Source organism: Psittacula echo (genome assembly GCF_963264785.1).
Source record: "Psittacula echo genome assembly, chromosome: 10".
Lineage (NCBI taxonomy): Eukaryota > Metazoa > Chordata > Aves > Psittaciformes > Psittacidae > Psittacula > Psittacula echo.
Genome location: NC_137741.1, coordinates 1,952,335 through 1,969,745, shown reverse-complemented (window position 1 = coordinate 1,969,745; position 17,411 = coordinate 1,952,335). Strand labels below are relative to the sequence as shown.

Below are 17,411 nucleotides of genomic sequence, written 5' to 3'. Positions count from 1 at the left end.
GCACTGACTCAAGGCAGCATCAGCAACTCTGCTGACATTGATTATGTCATTTGGTGCAAAGCAAGCATAAAAAGAGATACAACCCCAAACTCTAGACTTCGTCTAAAACTTAATCTTCTGGCTATAGTTTCCCTTGCTGGCACAGCAAAATGCAGGCAAAACCAAATCCCACACCACCTCAAACTGTCGAGCGCATCCCTGACTCTGCACGCTGCTTGCAGCTGTAGCTGTACACCACAGATGATTCCCCATCTCCAGTCCATCTGCTGTGTGCTGGCTGGTGCTTGCAGCGTTGTCCCAATACAATCTGGATCCCAAAGCTCCCTTCCCGCTGTGCCATTGCACCATTCCGCCAAACACAGTGGGATCAGCACAGCCCAAAGCTATCTGACCCAAAGCTGATGCTTCAGAAGGGACTTCTGTTTCCCAGTATGTTGGGAAGTTGTAAATAAGCCCAACTGCATTCCCTTACATATTGCTATTTCTTTACCTAAGCTGCTTCTCAGCAGGCCAGGCTGCTGTTTGCGAGTTGCCTCAGAAATTCAGAGTTTATGCATATTTTCATGGCAAGAACAGCATTTTGTCCCTTCTGCCCAAAGAACCAAACGTGTGGCTTGGTGACAGCAAAGCTTTTGGAGTAAAATTAGTCCGTGTTTTGGCACAGCTTAAATGTGACATCACTGGAAGAATAAATAGAAAGTTGGGGAAGAAGGAGCAAGTGAAGGGGTTGATGATGCATTTCCCATGGCAGCAGCAGGAGAAGGAAACCAGCAGCTGAGATCTTTTGCATTGCTTTGCTGAAACATTGTATGAGGGGTTACTCAACAGGCTCATTTTCTGTGGGAGCTGCCTTTCAACTCTTCTTGTGCAGTGTCTAAGTTGCCCAGGGAGTTTGTGTGTGCCTTATGTGTGCTCATGGCTTCCATGCTTCAGTGCTCTAATGTGCATAACGCTTTGTGTGCCTGGAGAGGGTTCTTCCTCCTGGGGCAAGCCCATGCTGTGAGTTCTACGTGTGGTTTGTGTCTCACTCACTTCAGCCTCCCACAAGGGATCTGCACATCGAGGCTCCCAAACCCTTCACCCCACATGGGCTGTGTCAGTCGGGACTCTTGCTGAGTGGGGAGAGGTGACATTTTGCCCCTTGCCTAAAGAATTGCCACTGGTTTGTGGTAGTGATCCCTAACTGAGCAAACCCACCGGTCTGTCCGTGAGCTGCCTTTAGTTTGCACCTTGGCCAGCCTGAGTGCTGCCACTGTTGTCCAGTCTCTTTTCTAACAAAACAGGATGAGGCCCACACAGTGCAGAGACACTGTAGCTGATGATGCAGGGACTTAGTGCAACCACCATGCAGTGATCTCTCTAACACTGCTTTAGGCTCAGGAAAGCTCTTCCCAGCAACCACCTATCCGCAATATATCAAGAGATTAACACTGAGGCTTGGAAAGGCACCTAATGCCTTTATGAGAAAAATGTACCTTTACCTCTGTTACCTACAAAAGCCAAGGAAAGAAAGGAAGAGTGAAAGACATGCCAACTTGCTTCCCCATAGTCCACAAATACTCTTCTTAAATGTGAGTAAACATATATTTCCTCACAGCAGAACAACCTTAACTCTGATGCTGGAGCACTCAGAATGACGTTTTGATTCTCTTTGGAGATTTGTGGTGTGTTTTACGTTCTTTGGGGTTTTTAAAGCCATAAATTAAGAGTAAATTCTTTGCTTTCTATTAAGCTGGAGCCATGTCACAGCTACTTGATTATCCAGGGGGATTTATCACTGTTGTATGTTAACCATAGTGTGGATACAGATACCAGCACTGGCTCAGGACCAGCAGGCTTTCTTAGTTTGGATGCAGTGCTACAGAAGCACTCCTGTGTTGCTAGAAGAGGTAGTGAAGGGCCACAAGCAGTGTCACTGCTTTCCTGTGGTGCAGAATCTGTTCAGAAACCCCACGCATGCAAGTCAGCTGTGTGCAGAGCCAGCACTCAGCTGAGCTGGTGGGGATGCTGTCAGCTCTCTCTGGCAGGATGCTTAGCTCCAGCCCAGCTGTGCTGGCTCCAAACAGAATCAGTACTATGTCTCTGCCTCCCAGACCCTCAGGAAAACCCCATTTGTTCCAAGCACAGCACCTCCAGTACAGGCAGAGCACCGCAGCATCCTCTCACTGTGCTGTCAGGCTCTTGGAGCACTCCATCCTCCTGAACAGCCAGACAGCCTAATGCCACATCACTGTCAAGGGTCTGAGGAGTTCTGGTGCCCTCTCAGTTTGGGTGGACACACCAAGCTGTGTGCCACAGAAGCCAGCACACCCCGTTCAACACACAACTTGATTACAAAGCCTTTGTTTCACTGCCAGAGCCAGACCCCACTTCTCCAAGGTGTCCTTGATTTCTTCCAGCTCAAGTGATCAGGTTAGAGGAATCCTGCTGCAGCAGAGAGTACTGTACAGAGTCATTTGGGGCTGACAACAGATTCAGGCTAATAGGATCCTGGTAGCTTCTTCTGAATAAGCGGGATTTCCAAGATGGAGCATTTATATAACTACAGGTGACTTTGAGGAGGAAGGTTTTGGTCCTTCCACTCTCCCAAGCTGCCCTTTCAGAAAGCATTGCAAAGTGTTCTTAGGCTGGAAGGACAGAGCTGACTTTGTAACAGGGATTCTGAAGCCACAGCTTGTTTTGGACAAGCAAGAAACAGAGAATACCCTTGGAAAGAGGTGCTTTTAGTGTGAGTCTGTGCTTTGTCCTTCTCCTCACTGCCTTTCTCCAAATGACAGGCAGCTGAAAGGCAGAAGGCACAAGCAGCTCCAGGGGCAGAAGGAGGTGTGATGCCCTGGGCTCCAGCCTGGCTTGTGTTACAGCAGGACAGGAAAGCCCGGAGTGTTCACGATGAAAACCAGGGAAGTTCTAATCACCACTCACATTCCTCTGCTTGTGGGCCAGCTATTCCAGAATGTTCCTTCCCCACCTCTATAGTCTGCTTTAGGGCACCGCAGCCTGGCTTAGCCACTCTCCAGCACACTACTAGAGTTAGTATTCTCTGCAACACACGCACCTCTTTATGGTAGGAGCTGCTCCTCTGTGAAGGGTGTTCATCCACACACCTTCAGTTATTCCTGTGTGCTGCACAGTGAGTCTTTCTTACTTTTCCCTTGCATGTAAATGCAAATGTATTCCAAGGAGTGAGTGTGAGCTGGTAACTCCCAAGATTGACATTTGCATTGGAATTGCCTCACCTGCAGTTTAAATATTTCCAGTTGGAGTTCATTATCCAGGCTTACTGTACGGGCAGCAGAGAGAAACAGGAACTCCCAAGGCGCAGTGCATCTCCTTTCAGATGTGTCACCCTCTGGGTGTGTGTTTCCATCCAGTGACTGTAGTGACACAGTCTAGATCTCAAGGTCTGAACTAAGTGAGCTGAATCCACCCTTGTGTAAAGCAGATGTTGTCTCTACCTGTGTGGGAAGTGCTGGGGCACTCCTGAGTGTGAGCAATCCTGAACGGCCTCTGAGCTCCATATCCATTCACCTTTCCACTAAACCATCCATTCCCATTGGATATTCGCCCTCTGCTTTAGATATATTAAAGGCAGAAGCTCTTCCCTGTGAGGGTGCTGAGGCGCTGGCCCAGGGTGCCCAGAGAAGCTGTGGCTGCCCCATCCCTGGCAGTGTTCAAGGCCAGGTTGGACACAGGGGCTTGGAGCAAGCTGCTCCAGTGGAAGGGGTCCCTGCCCGTGGCAGGGGCTGGAACTGGATGAGTTTTAAGATCCCTTCCAAACCAAACTATTCTATGGTTCTATAAAGAAAGGCACCTCCTAAATCTGACAGGGTTTCTCCCTGCCCCTGGCTGGAGTCCCCTTGGTTACAGGAGGGCTGGAGCTCTACGGAAAACACACATAGGTGGGAGAGGAAAAGTCATTAGCACAGTAAAACCCTGGGGACACAAAAGATCCATTCAGAGATCCTTCACAAGCTGCTGCTCTGACTTCATTAACAGCATCACCCGTGGCTGTCACTCAGGCTGGATTCACTTGGCTTATCAACATGAGAATGAGCATTTCTGCAATGGCAGAAATAAAGATGAAACCGGTAGGAATTATTCTTTATGAATGATGTGCTCAGCTTTCATACTGACCTACTGAGTCAGCGTCGAGAGCTGCATTTCCTGGAAGAGCCTTTCATGCTGGATTTCGGAGATTTTCTTCTTTTCAGCCCCAAAATATCACTGAAATTGCCTTTCTCCCACTAAGTGACTCTGTGGACTCCAGCTGCCTCTTGGATGCAGTGGGAATAATGGAGTTTAGGAGCAGTTATCCAAATCATTCATCCTGGTTTGCACCATTCTTCTCTGGCTCCCTCCGGTCTGGCCTGAGCATGTCGCATCTCACAGTGCATCTTACCTCCTGCCAGCAGGATTAGGTGGGGAAGTGTTAAGATCTGCTGTGGAAACAGGCATTCAAATTGAACAGCTCCCTCTGACAACAGGGATGAGCCAATCAGAGCAGCTCACCTGACAAACCAGGATTCCTGCCTTTTATAACTAAAGCCTTTTTAGCTGCTGGAACAGACTCACACTGTGGGATGAGAGGAGACTGATCCCTGGCATAGGCAATGATGGCAGGTACATACAGTCAGAGGGGTGGGAGGAGCAGGACTGTCTTTGTCAGAGCAGCAAGGAGCTGTATGGACTTAGCCATACAGTCACATAGCACACCTATGGCCTGTCCCCTGCTTCAGATTCCTTCCTGACAGACATCTCCCCTCTGGAAGCAATTCCCAGGTGCTATCTCACACGCCGCATGCCTGGCTCCCTACACAGAGGCATGGTGGAGCCCAGGCAGTGCTCAGGAGGGTCACACTACAACTTCCTTTGCTCTCTTACATCAGCCTGTATCAGGGTCTCTGTGCCTTTTGGTCTATCGCCTGGAAGGGAGGGAATACCAAGGTGGGAATGCAGGAATAGACTGTGACATGCAGCCACATCTGATGCCCAGCAGTCTTCTTTGCTCCTCCCATTCCTCTACTTTTTGTTCCCTTCCATTAAATCCAAATAGGACATTGTGTCACCAGATTGCAGGCTGTGCTGCCAAACAGCCAGGCTGCATGTGCCTTCATCCTTGGGAAGGCCTCCTGAGAAGGCACCTGCCAACAGAGTCTCTCTGCTTCATTCACGTCCAGCTGTCCAAGCATCTCACTCCTCCTCCGCCAGGCACAGCATGACCATGTGTGGGAGCAGCGATGAGGCTCCAGGGCAGGCCTGGAGCATGGCTGTCAGGCCTCCATCCATGCTGGCTCTGTCACAAATTGCCCTCACTAGTCCCGTCCAACCTCAACCATCTTGTGATCTCTTCTCACTGCGGCATGTTGTAAGGTATGGAAAACCAAGCCGTAGCTCAGGATAGCAGTCGCTGCATGCCCTGTGTGTCTGTTATCACAAAGCTGGGCGTAGGAGAGCCAAGCACCCCCAAAATCTCCACAACCATCTATAGGAAGAAGATGGTGTCCATCAAGGAATATTTGGCTGCACATGCAGCTTGTACTTCTTAGTGTGTCCTGCTTATGACTGGTACTATGGGCAACACTGGCAGAGAACTGCTCCCAGAGGTGTGGTTGCTGCTGCCTGGTCGCAGGTTGTGGGTTTCCTTGCTAAGAGCTGTTCTACAGCTCTGCCGTGTTTCCCTATTCCTTGCCCACCTTCACATAAGACTGGAAGTGATGCAGCAGCAGAATACAAGAAATACAAGAAAATAGTTGAATCAGGTCCTCTTCTAGAAGTCTCAGCTGAGCTTGAGGCCATTCTTTCTTGCATTTCACACTTGCAGAGACTGTATCGACAGCTTCCTCTGTGGGTCAGTCTGTAGCATACATTCAGCAAGAGCAGAAATCAAAGAAGGGCACTGCAGTTTAATGATAGAGTTTATTTCTGACAAGTGGCTGATGAGCCAGAAATATTTGCAACCAGCTTATTTTATAAAATGAGTTATGAAGCTTTTAATATAAATGAGAAGGCAAAATCAAAGGGCAAAAGAGTCTATGATTATGATTTTGTATTTTGGGTTTTAATCTGTTTTTCAGCTGGTTCTGCTGACCTGAACTTAGCTGATGCAGCCTTTTCTGTTACTTTAGCAAGGTTCTTGACCCTGTTACTGCACCTAATGATGTTGGGTTGGTTGACTAGAGAGCTGCCATCTAACCTGCTCCCTGTTGGCCCCTGCAGATCTTCCACATGACCTACGATCTGGCCAGTGCAGTGGTGAGGATCGTGAACCTGATTGGGATGATGCTGCTGCTGTGTCATTGGGATGGCTGCCTCCAGTTCCTCGTGCCCATGCTGCAGGATTTCCCTGACGACTGCTGGGTGTCCCTCAACCGCATGGTGGTAAGTGCCTGCGCCTCTTGTGTCCTCACAGCCCTAAACCCAGGCCCTAGCTCACAGCATCACCATTGCAGCATCTGACGTGGTATCTCCCATTTCCCCCCACCTCCTTTGAGGGCTTTCCACCTCTCTCCAGCCGCAGAGCTGTGGGCATGGAGCTGCGCTGGAGGCAGGCTCGGCAAGGAGAAGGACTCAAGGCTGCCGAGCAGGACCCAGCCCCAGCAGAGCCCGCTGCGGGCTGCCTGCGGCACAAGGCAGGAGCGAGGCGCCCCCTCCCGGCAGGAAACAGCAAAGAGCAAGAATGGAAACGGGTTTCTGCTGGGATGTGGGCAAGCTGAGCCAAAGGCAACAGGCAACTGTTAAGCCTTCTCCTGCACATCCACTTGCAGGGTCGGTGTGATCACCCACCCTTCTCCGTGAGGAGCTGCACAATATCCCATTAGAGTGGGCTGAAACAGACTCTGCCAAGCTACAGTGCATCCTCCCATCACAGGAGCAGCAGCCAGACTTCCCAGTAACATCCCAAGCTGTGCTGCTCACTCTGCTGTTTGCTGAGAGGGAGATTTATACCATATGGCAGATGCATGGGGAGTTCATGGTGTCTTCCAACCACCTTGCTGAGAATTCAGGCTCTTTTATTCAAAAGGACAATGTCCAGTTGATTAAGCAGCAAAAGCTGACAAAGCTTAAAAAATTACCTCTTATTGCAGCTCTTAAACCTCCACATTCCCCCAGCCAGTTCCTCCTTAAAAGAAATAATAATCAGGCAGTCAGGCAGAACAGACCCAATGTAATGTGGATAAAAGAGCTGCCAGGTTTCTGTGCCTCCCACTGTAGAGCTGTGGGCACATGCTGCCCATGCCTGAGGACACTGAAGAGCCATGGAACAGTCATCTGTTTGCTGTTCATTTATTCATTTCTTCCCTCTGCAATAATCATTCACTTCCTGCTGCTGAAAGGTACCAGTCTGGCACTTTTGGATACTAGAACCCTTTATGTATCTACAGCAGAAGACCAACCCATGCGGCAGCTGCCTTCCCCCATGCTGCCTTTATATTATTTATATTGCAGGAGAAGTAAAAGATCAGGCCCCATCACGCTAATGCTGTTCAGGTTCAAATGGACATCTCTCATCCTGTAGAGCTCAGAGGTGAAGACAGAAATCATCCCCATCCCAAGTGACTTGGCCATGGTGCACTTGCAGAACAGCTTCAGAGCAGCAAGTTTGAACCATGTTTCCTTTAGCCTAACATTTGTGTGGAGGCTGCTGCCTGATGGCAGTGCATCTATTCGCTTTTCGCATCAACCCTGGGAGAAGAGGTAAAATCTGAAGAGTCAAAACACGCAGGTCTACTGGGAACTGATTCTGCTGATTCAAACAGGCTCTTGGACACCTTTCACTCAGGGTCTGTAAGGCCAGAAAACCACTTGTAACCAGTGGAATGAAGAGCTGCAAACATTAGGATCAGAGCCTGATGAGGGGGGAAACAAAGCTAGAAAAAGAGTTACCTGCACCAGACTATGATCACAGCCTACAAATGTTCATCAAGGTAACTGTGTAGTGAAGGGAGTCTTGAAAGGTGGCAGGAGACAGAACAGGGGAAGAACAGATTTAACCTGGGCACCTTCCTTAACAGCAAGGAGAGGAGAGGAAAGGATGGGATCCCACAGGCAGGAGGGCTCAGCACAGGCTCCAGGAGGAGCAGGGTAGAAAGTGACTTCCACTCCAGACACTGTACAGGAATGTGCCAGCCCCAAAATACCTTGGGTTTAGAGCATTAAACAGAGAGAATTAATTCATCTGCAGTCCGACTTTCTTCTCACAATAAGGTTCTGTCCTCTAATCTGAAATTTCCAGATGTGTTAGTGGGACATTGATGGACGTGGATGACATGATTACTGCAACAGCTTAAATACAGCCTATAGTGAAGTAATAGGAGAGGCCGCTGAGGTAGGAAGCAAGAAGAAATCGGTGTTCCGAGCTGATTTCTCAGACTTTGGTGCCAAGATCTCGATGGTGTTTTTGACAATGGCTGTTTGCAAGCTGGGATGGATGGGGTTGGGAGGTGGGAGTCCAGGATGGCATCTGTCTGTGACAGGTTGGGGTTTGTGACGTTCTGTACTGACCTGGTCATAGCTTTGAGGAGATAAATATACTTGGTGCAGGACTGTCCTGCTTATACACAGGAGCCAAAAAGCTGGGATGGAACCACTGTAGGAAAAAAAGGAATCTTCTGAAGCTGCTACAGCCACGGAGAGCTGAAAGTGAGGTGCCAAATGCTTCGGAGGCTTTCTCCTCGAGTATGCTGGTGCTGCTCTTCCACTGCTCCAGCATTTCCCACCTAGTCACTTGGCAGTCCATAAAACCACCTCTGATTCCGATGCAGCAGGAAAAGAAGATTCATCACCTCCAATCTGCTTCCTAAAGGTTTGATTCTCTTCCAGGGCCTCTGTGAAGGGTCTGGTGTTGCCAAATCACATCAGGAGCTTGATAAATCCCTGGGTCCAATTCATCTTGGTGTTTCCTACATGCATCACGTAGAAATATGAGCAGTTATAGGAGTGAGTCTCCGAGTGACTTCTTTCTGAACTGGCAGGGAAGGATGTTTGCAGTATTAATTGCTCAGCCCCATCTCAGGGGCTCCAGCACTGGCTTCCCTACAGGGCACTTTATTAAAGAGAAGAACTACAGTGAGTCAGCTGCCGAGCAGCATGTGTGAGAGCAGCAGCATCTCCCCAAGACCCTCTCCTCGCTGCTCCTCACCGGAGACATCTGAGCTCTGCTGAGACCTGAAAGCTGCTGGAAACACGTGGCTCACTCCCCTGGGTATTGTGCTGAGCTGAGGAACCCTGCAGAGAAGGCAAATATCCCCGTGTCAAATGCAGTGACCTTGCATAGGGAACACTAATCATCTTCCCTCCCTCCAAAAGGGAGCAGCTTTCCTTTCAGCTTAAAGCCTCCTCCACACCCCCAACACATTCCTGTAGTGATGCTGATAGAAAGGAGGAAGAGAAATGGATGCCACATGTGTTGTGGAGGACACAGCAGTCCTGCATGGATCTTCTGTGTGATTCTGAACTCTCCCTAAGCCTCTGGTCCAGCTCCTGCCCTCACTCAGCAGGCACATAAATTGTGTAGTAGCTTATCATGGTTTACAACATCTGTCAGGGAGCAGCAAGAGTAGGGCTGCTCCAGCATGGGGTGTAAGTCAGGAGCCAGAGGGGAGCCCTGCACAGGCAGCACCCTCACCAACTAGAGCACTGTCCTATCAGCTGAAACTGCATGGGCAAAGCAGAAGTGACCATTGACCATTCCAGGGCGACAGTCACATCCAGGGTCTATCCAGCGAGTCCAGTTAGGAGCAGTAAGAGATGGAAGTAAGGCTGTAGTGTAATGTTCAGGTCCCAGGGCTGGGCACAGATCCAGTTCAGGCAGGGTCTGGGTGCCCAGGCCTGCACTGAAATGGAGCACCAGGGACATGGGGTGTGTGGGTGAGGGCCCTGGACAAGGGTGATGACTGGGGCAGTTCAGACTGGTGCACTCAGAGCCCTCAGAAGATCTCGTCTGTTAGGTGGATGCCATGCAAAGCTCTCATTGGAAATAAGCCCAGAAGAGGCAGGTTCTGCCCAGTGTGAATCTTGACCTTTCATCTCTGTTTCTCATCCCACTATTCCATTCCCTTAAACTGGATCTGAAGGTGTTTTCCAAGCCCAGCAGTTATGGTGTTGTCCAGGGGAGGGCAGTGATGTTCAGAGGCCTTTTTTCACAGCTTGACATTAGTGTGCAGTAGCAAACCCTGAGTAACATCTCTGTGGCCAGGTAAGATCACTGCTGAGACAAATGTGGGGCTTCCCAAGATTGAAATATGGCCTTTCACTACAGACAGTGCCTTAATACAGTGAGTTATTAGTGGTGTAAATCAGGCATAACATTGTGCCCATGGGCGATGCCCCTACCCCAAGAATTTGCCAGTACTTCTCAGTGTCTTTACTTCTTTCCCTTTAGTCTTCTCTAGTGAGGCTTCAACCAGGCACACTCACATGTACACCAGACCCAAAACATCCTATAAGACACCATGCAGGAGAGATCTGAGCAGAGGCACTGCATTCCAGACACTAATCCCAGAGGAACCCTTACAGTGTGGATATTAAAAACAAGCTAGGCTGAGAAACCACTTCAAAGTAGTTTGAACTCCCTTTTGGAAATACTCTTAATGCCAGGCATGTATCTGGGATAACATCCCCCTTGACTGTGTTCTGTAGCTTCACTTTAGCTGGCTTTGAGATTTGGTTAATGAGGAGCCATTTGCTCTCTGCAGTTTAAGGCCTCATTGACCTGCCCTAATGGGCCATTTTAGCTACTCCAGTATGTTTGAAGTAGTACAACCCTCCCACTCTGGGGACTGGCATATCTTGGCTACAGGGCTATGACAGTAGAGTTTAGAGCAGGCCTAAAAACTAAAGATATACTCAGACCTATAAGCAGAGAACACATATACTGTGCCGTGAGGATCCAGTGCGCTTTACAGACATTGAAAGAACTTAGAGGTTGTGTCATGAAAGTGATTGCTCTGAAAGGTTTCCCCTCCATGGAAGTGCCTCTCTTCCAGCAGTCCTTGATCTCTTCTCGCAGCAGATACTCCCTCAGGATATTTGTTTTAAAGACTCCATGTTCTCCTCCAGCTCTCACCCCCAGCCTGTCATTAACTCAGCACTCTGCTCTTCAGCCTGGCACAAAGCAGGCTGTCCTCACCCAGAGCTGTGCTGCTGCTGGGAATTGGGCTTGAGGCTTGGAAGTCTACAGTTCCTAGGGAGCCAGAAGAGATTCTGCAGGCCGCAGGGGCTCAGTGATGTTGGCTGTTGTAGTTTTGGATGACTAATGCCAACAAAACACTGGCAAGCTTCCTTGTAAACAGCACTTTGAGCAGCAAGTTGCTGGAAGAACAGCATTTAAAACCTGAACCTGCCTGACACCAGGTGTTCCTCTTAAGCTCTGATCATTCTTTGCCATTAAAACCCGTGGCAGTCAGTTTCCTGAGATATCAAATTCTGGCTCAGCTATTCTTATGCTGCCTCCCCAGATTCCCTTTGGAATTTCAGTTCAGCATTTCTGCTCTCAGTTCGGTTGTGGGGATGTGCTGCCCTATTAAACTACTGCCCCACTGAACTCAGAGGCAGCACTTCTGCAGTGTCCCAGTGAGAAGTGCCTGGTGGGAAAGGAGTTCATCTGACAAGGAAGGGATGGGTCAGGATCCTGAACCAGTAAAGCACCTTTTAGGCAGAGGTTGGTCAAGTGTGACTGCTCCTTCCTGTTGTCTGAGGATCACTTTCCTCCTGAAGCATGGAAAACAAATGGGCTGAAGCCATAGAATTTGCAGCATTTGCCATTCTGTAAGTGCAGGGGCCACAGCTTTACAATTGCCAGTACTGCAGGGCTGAGGGAAGGGGACTGTTGTTCCTGGAAGAGTTAACAGTGGAGATGCAGGGCTGGCCTCATAAGGTGTGTGAGATGCTTGATGACTTCACAGATCAGAAGAGGGTCTGCAAAATCACCCAAAACTTGGGTGGTGATAAAAATGGGTCCCCCCTACATCTTTGGCCAGGACTCGAGGGGCCATAGCATAGACATGGGTGAGGGAAAGAAGCAGATTCACTCCTCTGATGCTCGCACCTCAGGCAGCCCCCATGGTTGAATCCTTCCTGCTGCCCTAGCCAGGCAGCACAGTACAAAAGATCTTCACCTCTATCTGGCTCCCCTTTGGTCTGCAGCTCCTCACACATGGGCATAGCCATGAATGGAGACAGCAGTGGCCACATTGTCTCTTGTCTCTGTCCTTTGACTCCAGGGTAGTTTTTCCAGCACAGGAGGTGAGCAGGGTCCTGCTTTGTCAGGGAGGGGAACCCAGACAGGCTGGCGCCGGGCAGGAGCAGCTTCTCTGGGGCTCTGAATGTGCTGCTTCTGTGTCCGCTTTGCTATCATTTCTATTGCTTTGCCCTTCTTGTTGCAGTGTGAATCAGGCCTGGCTTGCATAATGTAACTGGATATGGCTCAGGTAATGCTATCACTTGCCTTTGTCCATGTGCTTATCACCTAACCAAGCATTAACACTCTCCAGAGGTTCCAGCTCTTTGCCACAGCTTCTGTTTACTACTTGTAAGCTCAGTGGAAACTTTCCATCAACATTAGTGACACTGAGAGAGCTGTTTGCAGAGAGGTCCTCAGCCACCAAACTCAGTGCGATGAGATACCTCCAAGGAGGTGTCCAGTAAGCTCCAGGGGTCATAGCATCACTGGTCACTGGTGCCATGGCTGCTGCATCTCTCGGAATGGAGTTCACAAAAGCATTGCTTCTCTGTTTGACAAGCCACAAGCCAGGCATTCTGTACAATGACCTTCTAAGTTGCCACGGCATATGGATTCCCACCTGTAATGTTAATGCCTTCCTAGAACAGAGAGAAGAGTGCTGAATGTACAGGTGATGTGCTGTGATGAATGTCACTGGAGCAGAGGTATTTTTTCACATACCCTGTGGCAGCAATGTGTGATGACAGTGCATTTACTTTAGAAGGTTTTGTGGCAAGGACTTGCTAGCGCATACCCACAGGATAGTAAATGCACCTTGAACTGTTCCACAAACTCAAGCTCATCAGAATAATCATGAAACTTCTGTCCCATGTTGTCATTGCTGAGGTGCTGCTTGTGTTGCTTGCAGTGGGAGAGCACAGGGTGTCTGGTGAAGCCCTGGACTTCAGCTGGCTTCTCTCGGTGGTTCATTGCACCTCCCAGATGAGAGCATTTGTAGTTCTCTCAGCTCCCAGAAAAAAGCCCTGTTTTACACTGAGAAGAACTCGCTCTCTGGACATTATCATCTTAATTTTCTGCCCTTCCCATCTCTTCAGGTAATGCCCAGAAGTCCTGACCATTTCCTAAATTGCCAGCAGTGAGTTTCCCCACTCTAAGGTCTTGGTGCTGGCACCATGCTCAGGCTGTCTTTCACCAGTTCGTTTGCTCATGTGGGTTACTTCAGAAATATCCCAGGGCCTAATATCAGTTTATGAGGATAGCAGCATGTCACACTGCCTGCCTTCATTGCTGCCAAGTTTTGCTGGAAAGAGTATGCAGAATGTCTAAAAATGCTGTCCAGAGTCAGTTAATGTCAGATGACCAAACTTACTGAATTGTAGCATCCCAGACTGGTTTGGGTTGGAAGGGACCTTAAAGCTCATCCAGCTCCAATCCCCTGCCACGGGCAGGGACCCCTTCCACTGGAGCAGCTTGCTCCAAGCCCCTGTGTCCAACCTGGCCTTGAACACTGCCAGGGATGGGGCAGCCACAGCTTCTCTGGGCACCCTGGGCCAGCGCCTCAGCACCCTCACAGGGAAGAGCTTCTGCCTTAGGTCCAACCTGAACTTCCCCTGTTTCAGTTTGAACCCAGCACCCCTTGTCCTATCACTACAGTCCCTGATGAAGGGTCCCTCTTCAGCATCCTTGTAGCTCCATCAGACACTGGAAGCTGCTCTGAGGTCTCCACGCAGCTTCTGTTCTCCAGGCTGAACAGCCCCAGTGTTTTCAGCCTCTCTTTGTATGGGAGGTGCTCCAGCCCCTGATCATCCTCATGGCCTCCTCTGGACTTGCTCCAACAGCTCCATGTCCTCCTTGTGTTGGGGACTCCAGAACTGCCCACAGTGCTGCAGGTGAGGTCTCAGGAGAGCAGAGTAGAAAGGCAGGATTACTGCGTGTGCCCAGCACTTCCAAGCCCTCAGAGAATACAAATGCTTTTTTAATACGGAGAGCTGCTTTAAACATGGCCTTTGGGTTGAATGGTGGCTGTGCTTTTCTGAAATGTGAATGCCTGTCCCAGTGCTGAAGCTCTGTCTGTCTGTCTCTCCAGAACGACTCCTGGGGGAAGCAGTATTCCTACGCGCTGTTCAAGGCCATGAGCCACATGCTGTGCATTGGCTACGGGCAGCAGGCTCCCGTTGGCATGTCAGACGTGTGGCTCACCATGCTGAGCATGATTGTGGGGGCCACCTGCTACGCCATGTTCATCGGCCACGCCACCGCCCTCATCCAGTCGCTGGACTCCTCGCGGCGGCAGTACCAGGAGAAGGTAAGCACCGGGCTCTGTGACCCTCATGTGGCTGTATCAAGGAGTCCAAGGCTAGCAGTAACCTGGGTGAGAGGCCAGATCTGTGGTGCCTTCCTCACCACGGTGGTTTATTGTTACCCATCTCCACACGGGGGAGTGAAGGGATGGGTAATTCATCCTTTCACTCTAACCCTCGGAGGAAATAGGTGCAGAAGGGCAATATCAGGGCAAGAGGGTGATTCTTGTTGTCGTCCTTTTTAGATGAACGTTATCAGTGTCACTGGTGGTATCTAAAGCTGCAAGTCACTTTTTCCTTCCTGAGATCTTGTTTCAAATCCCAAGTGAACATTCCAGAATGTGTGGCTTTGTTTAGCAAGTACTGGTTGTAAAAGTATCCAGATTATTCACTTCAGTGCTCAGGAGTGAAACTACACAACAAACCCCAGAGCACAGATCAAAGCTCAGGAACTCCCAACGGGTTCCCAGGTAGCTCTTGAATGAATTGCACAGTTGTTGAATTGCATAATGGAGGCATGGGCAGAAATGTCACAATCATCAGTTACCACTGCGGTGGCAGTAACTGGTGGTGGCGTTAGGGTGGTGCTCTGTGTAAGATGGTAAAGGACAAAGTCAGTCCTCCTGATTCAGCTGATGAGGGTAACTCGTGGGACTGCATCAATTCCTTACCCTCTTTCCATGCCTTGGTTATATCGCTTTTTGTACAATGACATTTTGTTATCTAAAGCAAAAGTGCAGTGATGCTTTGCCATCCAGGACACAGGCAAAACTTCTGCCTTCAACTTCTGCTTGAAGTTGCAAAAGCAACTGACCTCAGCAGGGCTGAGGGTGCCATACGCATAGGCAAGGAGGTGTTATGGTTAGGGTGTTGCAGAGATACTTGTTCTGAAGATTAAGAAGAAGAAGAATTATTTCCTAGCTCTGTCCTGACGAGGCCAGGTCCAGTTGCTGTTATTCAAGTGGGTCAACTATAGCTAAGTGAATTTTAAGTTCAGAGTGGCCTAGGAGCAGTTTTGGTATGGGGTTACAATGCTGGGCCACAGAAAGAGAGTAGGGCAGAGACTGAAAGCAAAGAAGACCAGAGGCTGAATCACGATTTGAGGAGAGGGAAGATCTCAAACCACAGCTGGAGGTAAAGGGAAAAGCCCAGTAGAAGGGTGGAGGACTGGGCTTTGTGTAGAGTTTTACTGCTGTGCTACAGATTGGCTGCAGTAATTCTAATTGAAAGTGTGGCATGCCAAAGAAAAGGACACTGCAACACCAGGAATGAAAGCCGATCAGCTCTGTGTATGCAGAGTAGCTATTCAAATGTGTTTGAAGCAGCATAGAAGTGAAGGGCTGATTTGCAGATCAAGCCACCTGGCCAGCCTCACTGCAGCTAAGGTTCCACCTGCAGGACAGGGCACCACGGCTTTCTCCTCAAGCCCAGTCCAAAGACAAGGGCAGAACTTGACCTTGGAAGTTGGATTCCAGTCAGTGCTCAGGGAAATCCAGAAGGGCAGCAGGGACTACGGCGGGGATGACAGAACAAATGTGAAGTGTTAAAGCCTTATTAGAATGGAGAGGTGTGAATGAGAGGGTTAACAGATCCAGGAGAAAAGCTTGGTGACAGAAATAGTGGATAGAGGATTTAAAAAAGGGTGTATTTCACATGTGGTGGTGATAGCAGGTTCATTTCCCAAGGTATTCTCCTGGGATTAAAGCTTCAGGTATTGAGTACATTCATTTTCCCCTTGCAAACGGGCCAAACGATGGCCTAAAACCAAATATGTATTCACTTCCTTCATTCCTTAGCACTTGAATAGCCATGGTTAAAATGAAGCTGCTTTGTGATTTGCAGCCCTGCAACTCAGTTTAGTTCAGTCCTCATGGGACAACGTGTCTGTTGAAGCATAAGCAAAGAATCTCAAGTTTGGAGGTCGATTGGTAGAAGCAGGCAGCAGTTTAGACGCTTCTGCTGAGTACACCTTTGGCTGCAAACAGGGCTCTGGAGACTTTAGCAGCTCTTCCGGGAGCAGCCAACAAAAGGAAGGCAATGGGAAGGAGGAGGAGTAGCAGCAATAGCATAGTAACAGGACAGGAGGTTCTGGTTAGTAACTGCACTGAGAGGCTTTGCTTTGTATAACCTTCAAAACAAGGTTCAGGAGTGGTGACGTTTCAGATTGTCATGAGCTCTGTCAAACCAGCTTGTTCTTCCCTTGGACAAACAGGAATATTGAGGAGAGGAGCCAAAGCCAAGATGTGCTGTCTGGTGCGTTCAGTTGCAAATTTGTCTCACTCTGGCTTGGATTCATTGAACATTTGGACATTCAATCCATGTCCTGTGTAAATCTTCTCCCGTAGCACCTGAATTGACACTGTGCTGGTTTCTGCATGGCAAGGAAGCTGTACAGGATCAGTGCGGTAGTAGGAAGCATGGAGAATTTGGATAGGGAATTTGCACCCTCCACGGCAGTGTAGGGCAGAGGTTTGTGAGTACAAGCAGTGAGTCCCACAAGGCACAGAGCACTCACACCAGCTCAGGCACTGGTGGCATGAACACCCCTTGAACAGCCCTGAATCGTAACAGCTCTTTAGATCTGGCACTTTGAACCGACTGCTTTATTTCCAGGCCCAAAGGCAAAGTTAGAAGGGACCTCTCTGTCCAGTCCTGCATTCAGAGTGTTATGCCCTTAGTCTTGCCCATAGTCACAGAGAGTCAATGGCAGGATCAGGAGCTGACTCATCTCTTAACCTCTTTACCAAGCTTATTCCTTCTGGGTTTGTTTTCTGCCAGACTATAGAGGAGGCCAGTGAGTGCCAGAGCTGGTGCAGGGTGCTGGAGGAAGAGGTCCATAAGCAACAGCAGAGGCACAAAGCCCTTTTCAGCTATTCATAGATTATCTCAAGCCCTAACATAAATTCCTAATCCTACAACTTGCAGTAGCT

The 17,411-nt window shown here is 49.3% G+C and overlaps 1 protein-coding gene across 1 annotated transcript in view; it reads left to right on the top strand.

Annotated features, from left to right (window-relative positions):
* HCN4 (hyperpolarization activated cyclic nucleotide gated potassium channel 4) overlaps positions 1–17,411 on the top strand; it is a gene marked incomplete at its 3' end in the record, with an annotated part of 99,857 nt that overhangs the window by 53,844 nt on the left and 28,602 nt on the right. The window contains exons 3-4 of the mRNA XM_080625970.1: positions 6,217–6,378; positions 14,268–14,486. Of these exons, the coding sequence (XP_080482096.1) occupies positions 6,217–6,378; positions 14,268–14,486 (381 nt within the window). The remainder of the gene's footprint in view (positions 1–6,216; positions 6,379–14,267; positions 14,487–17,411) is intronic.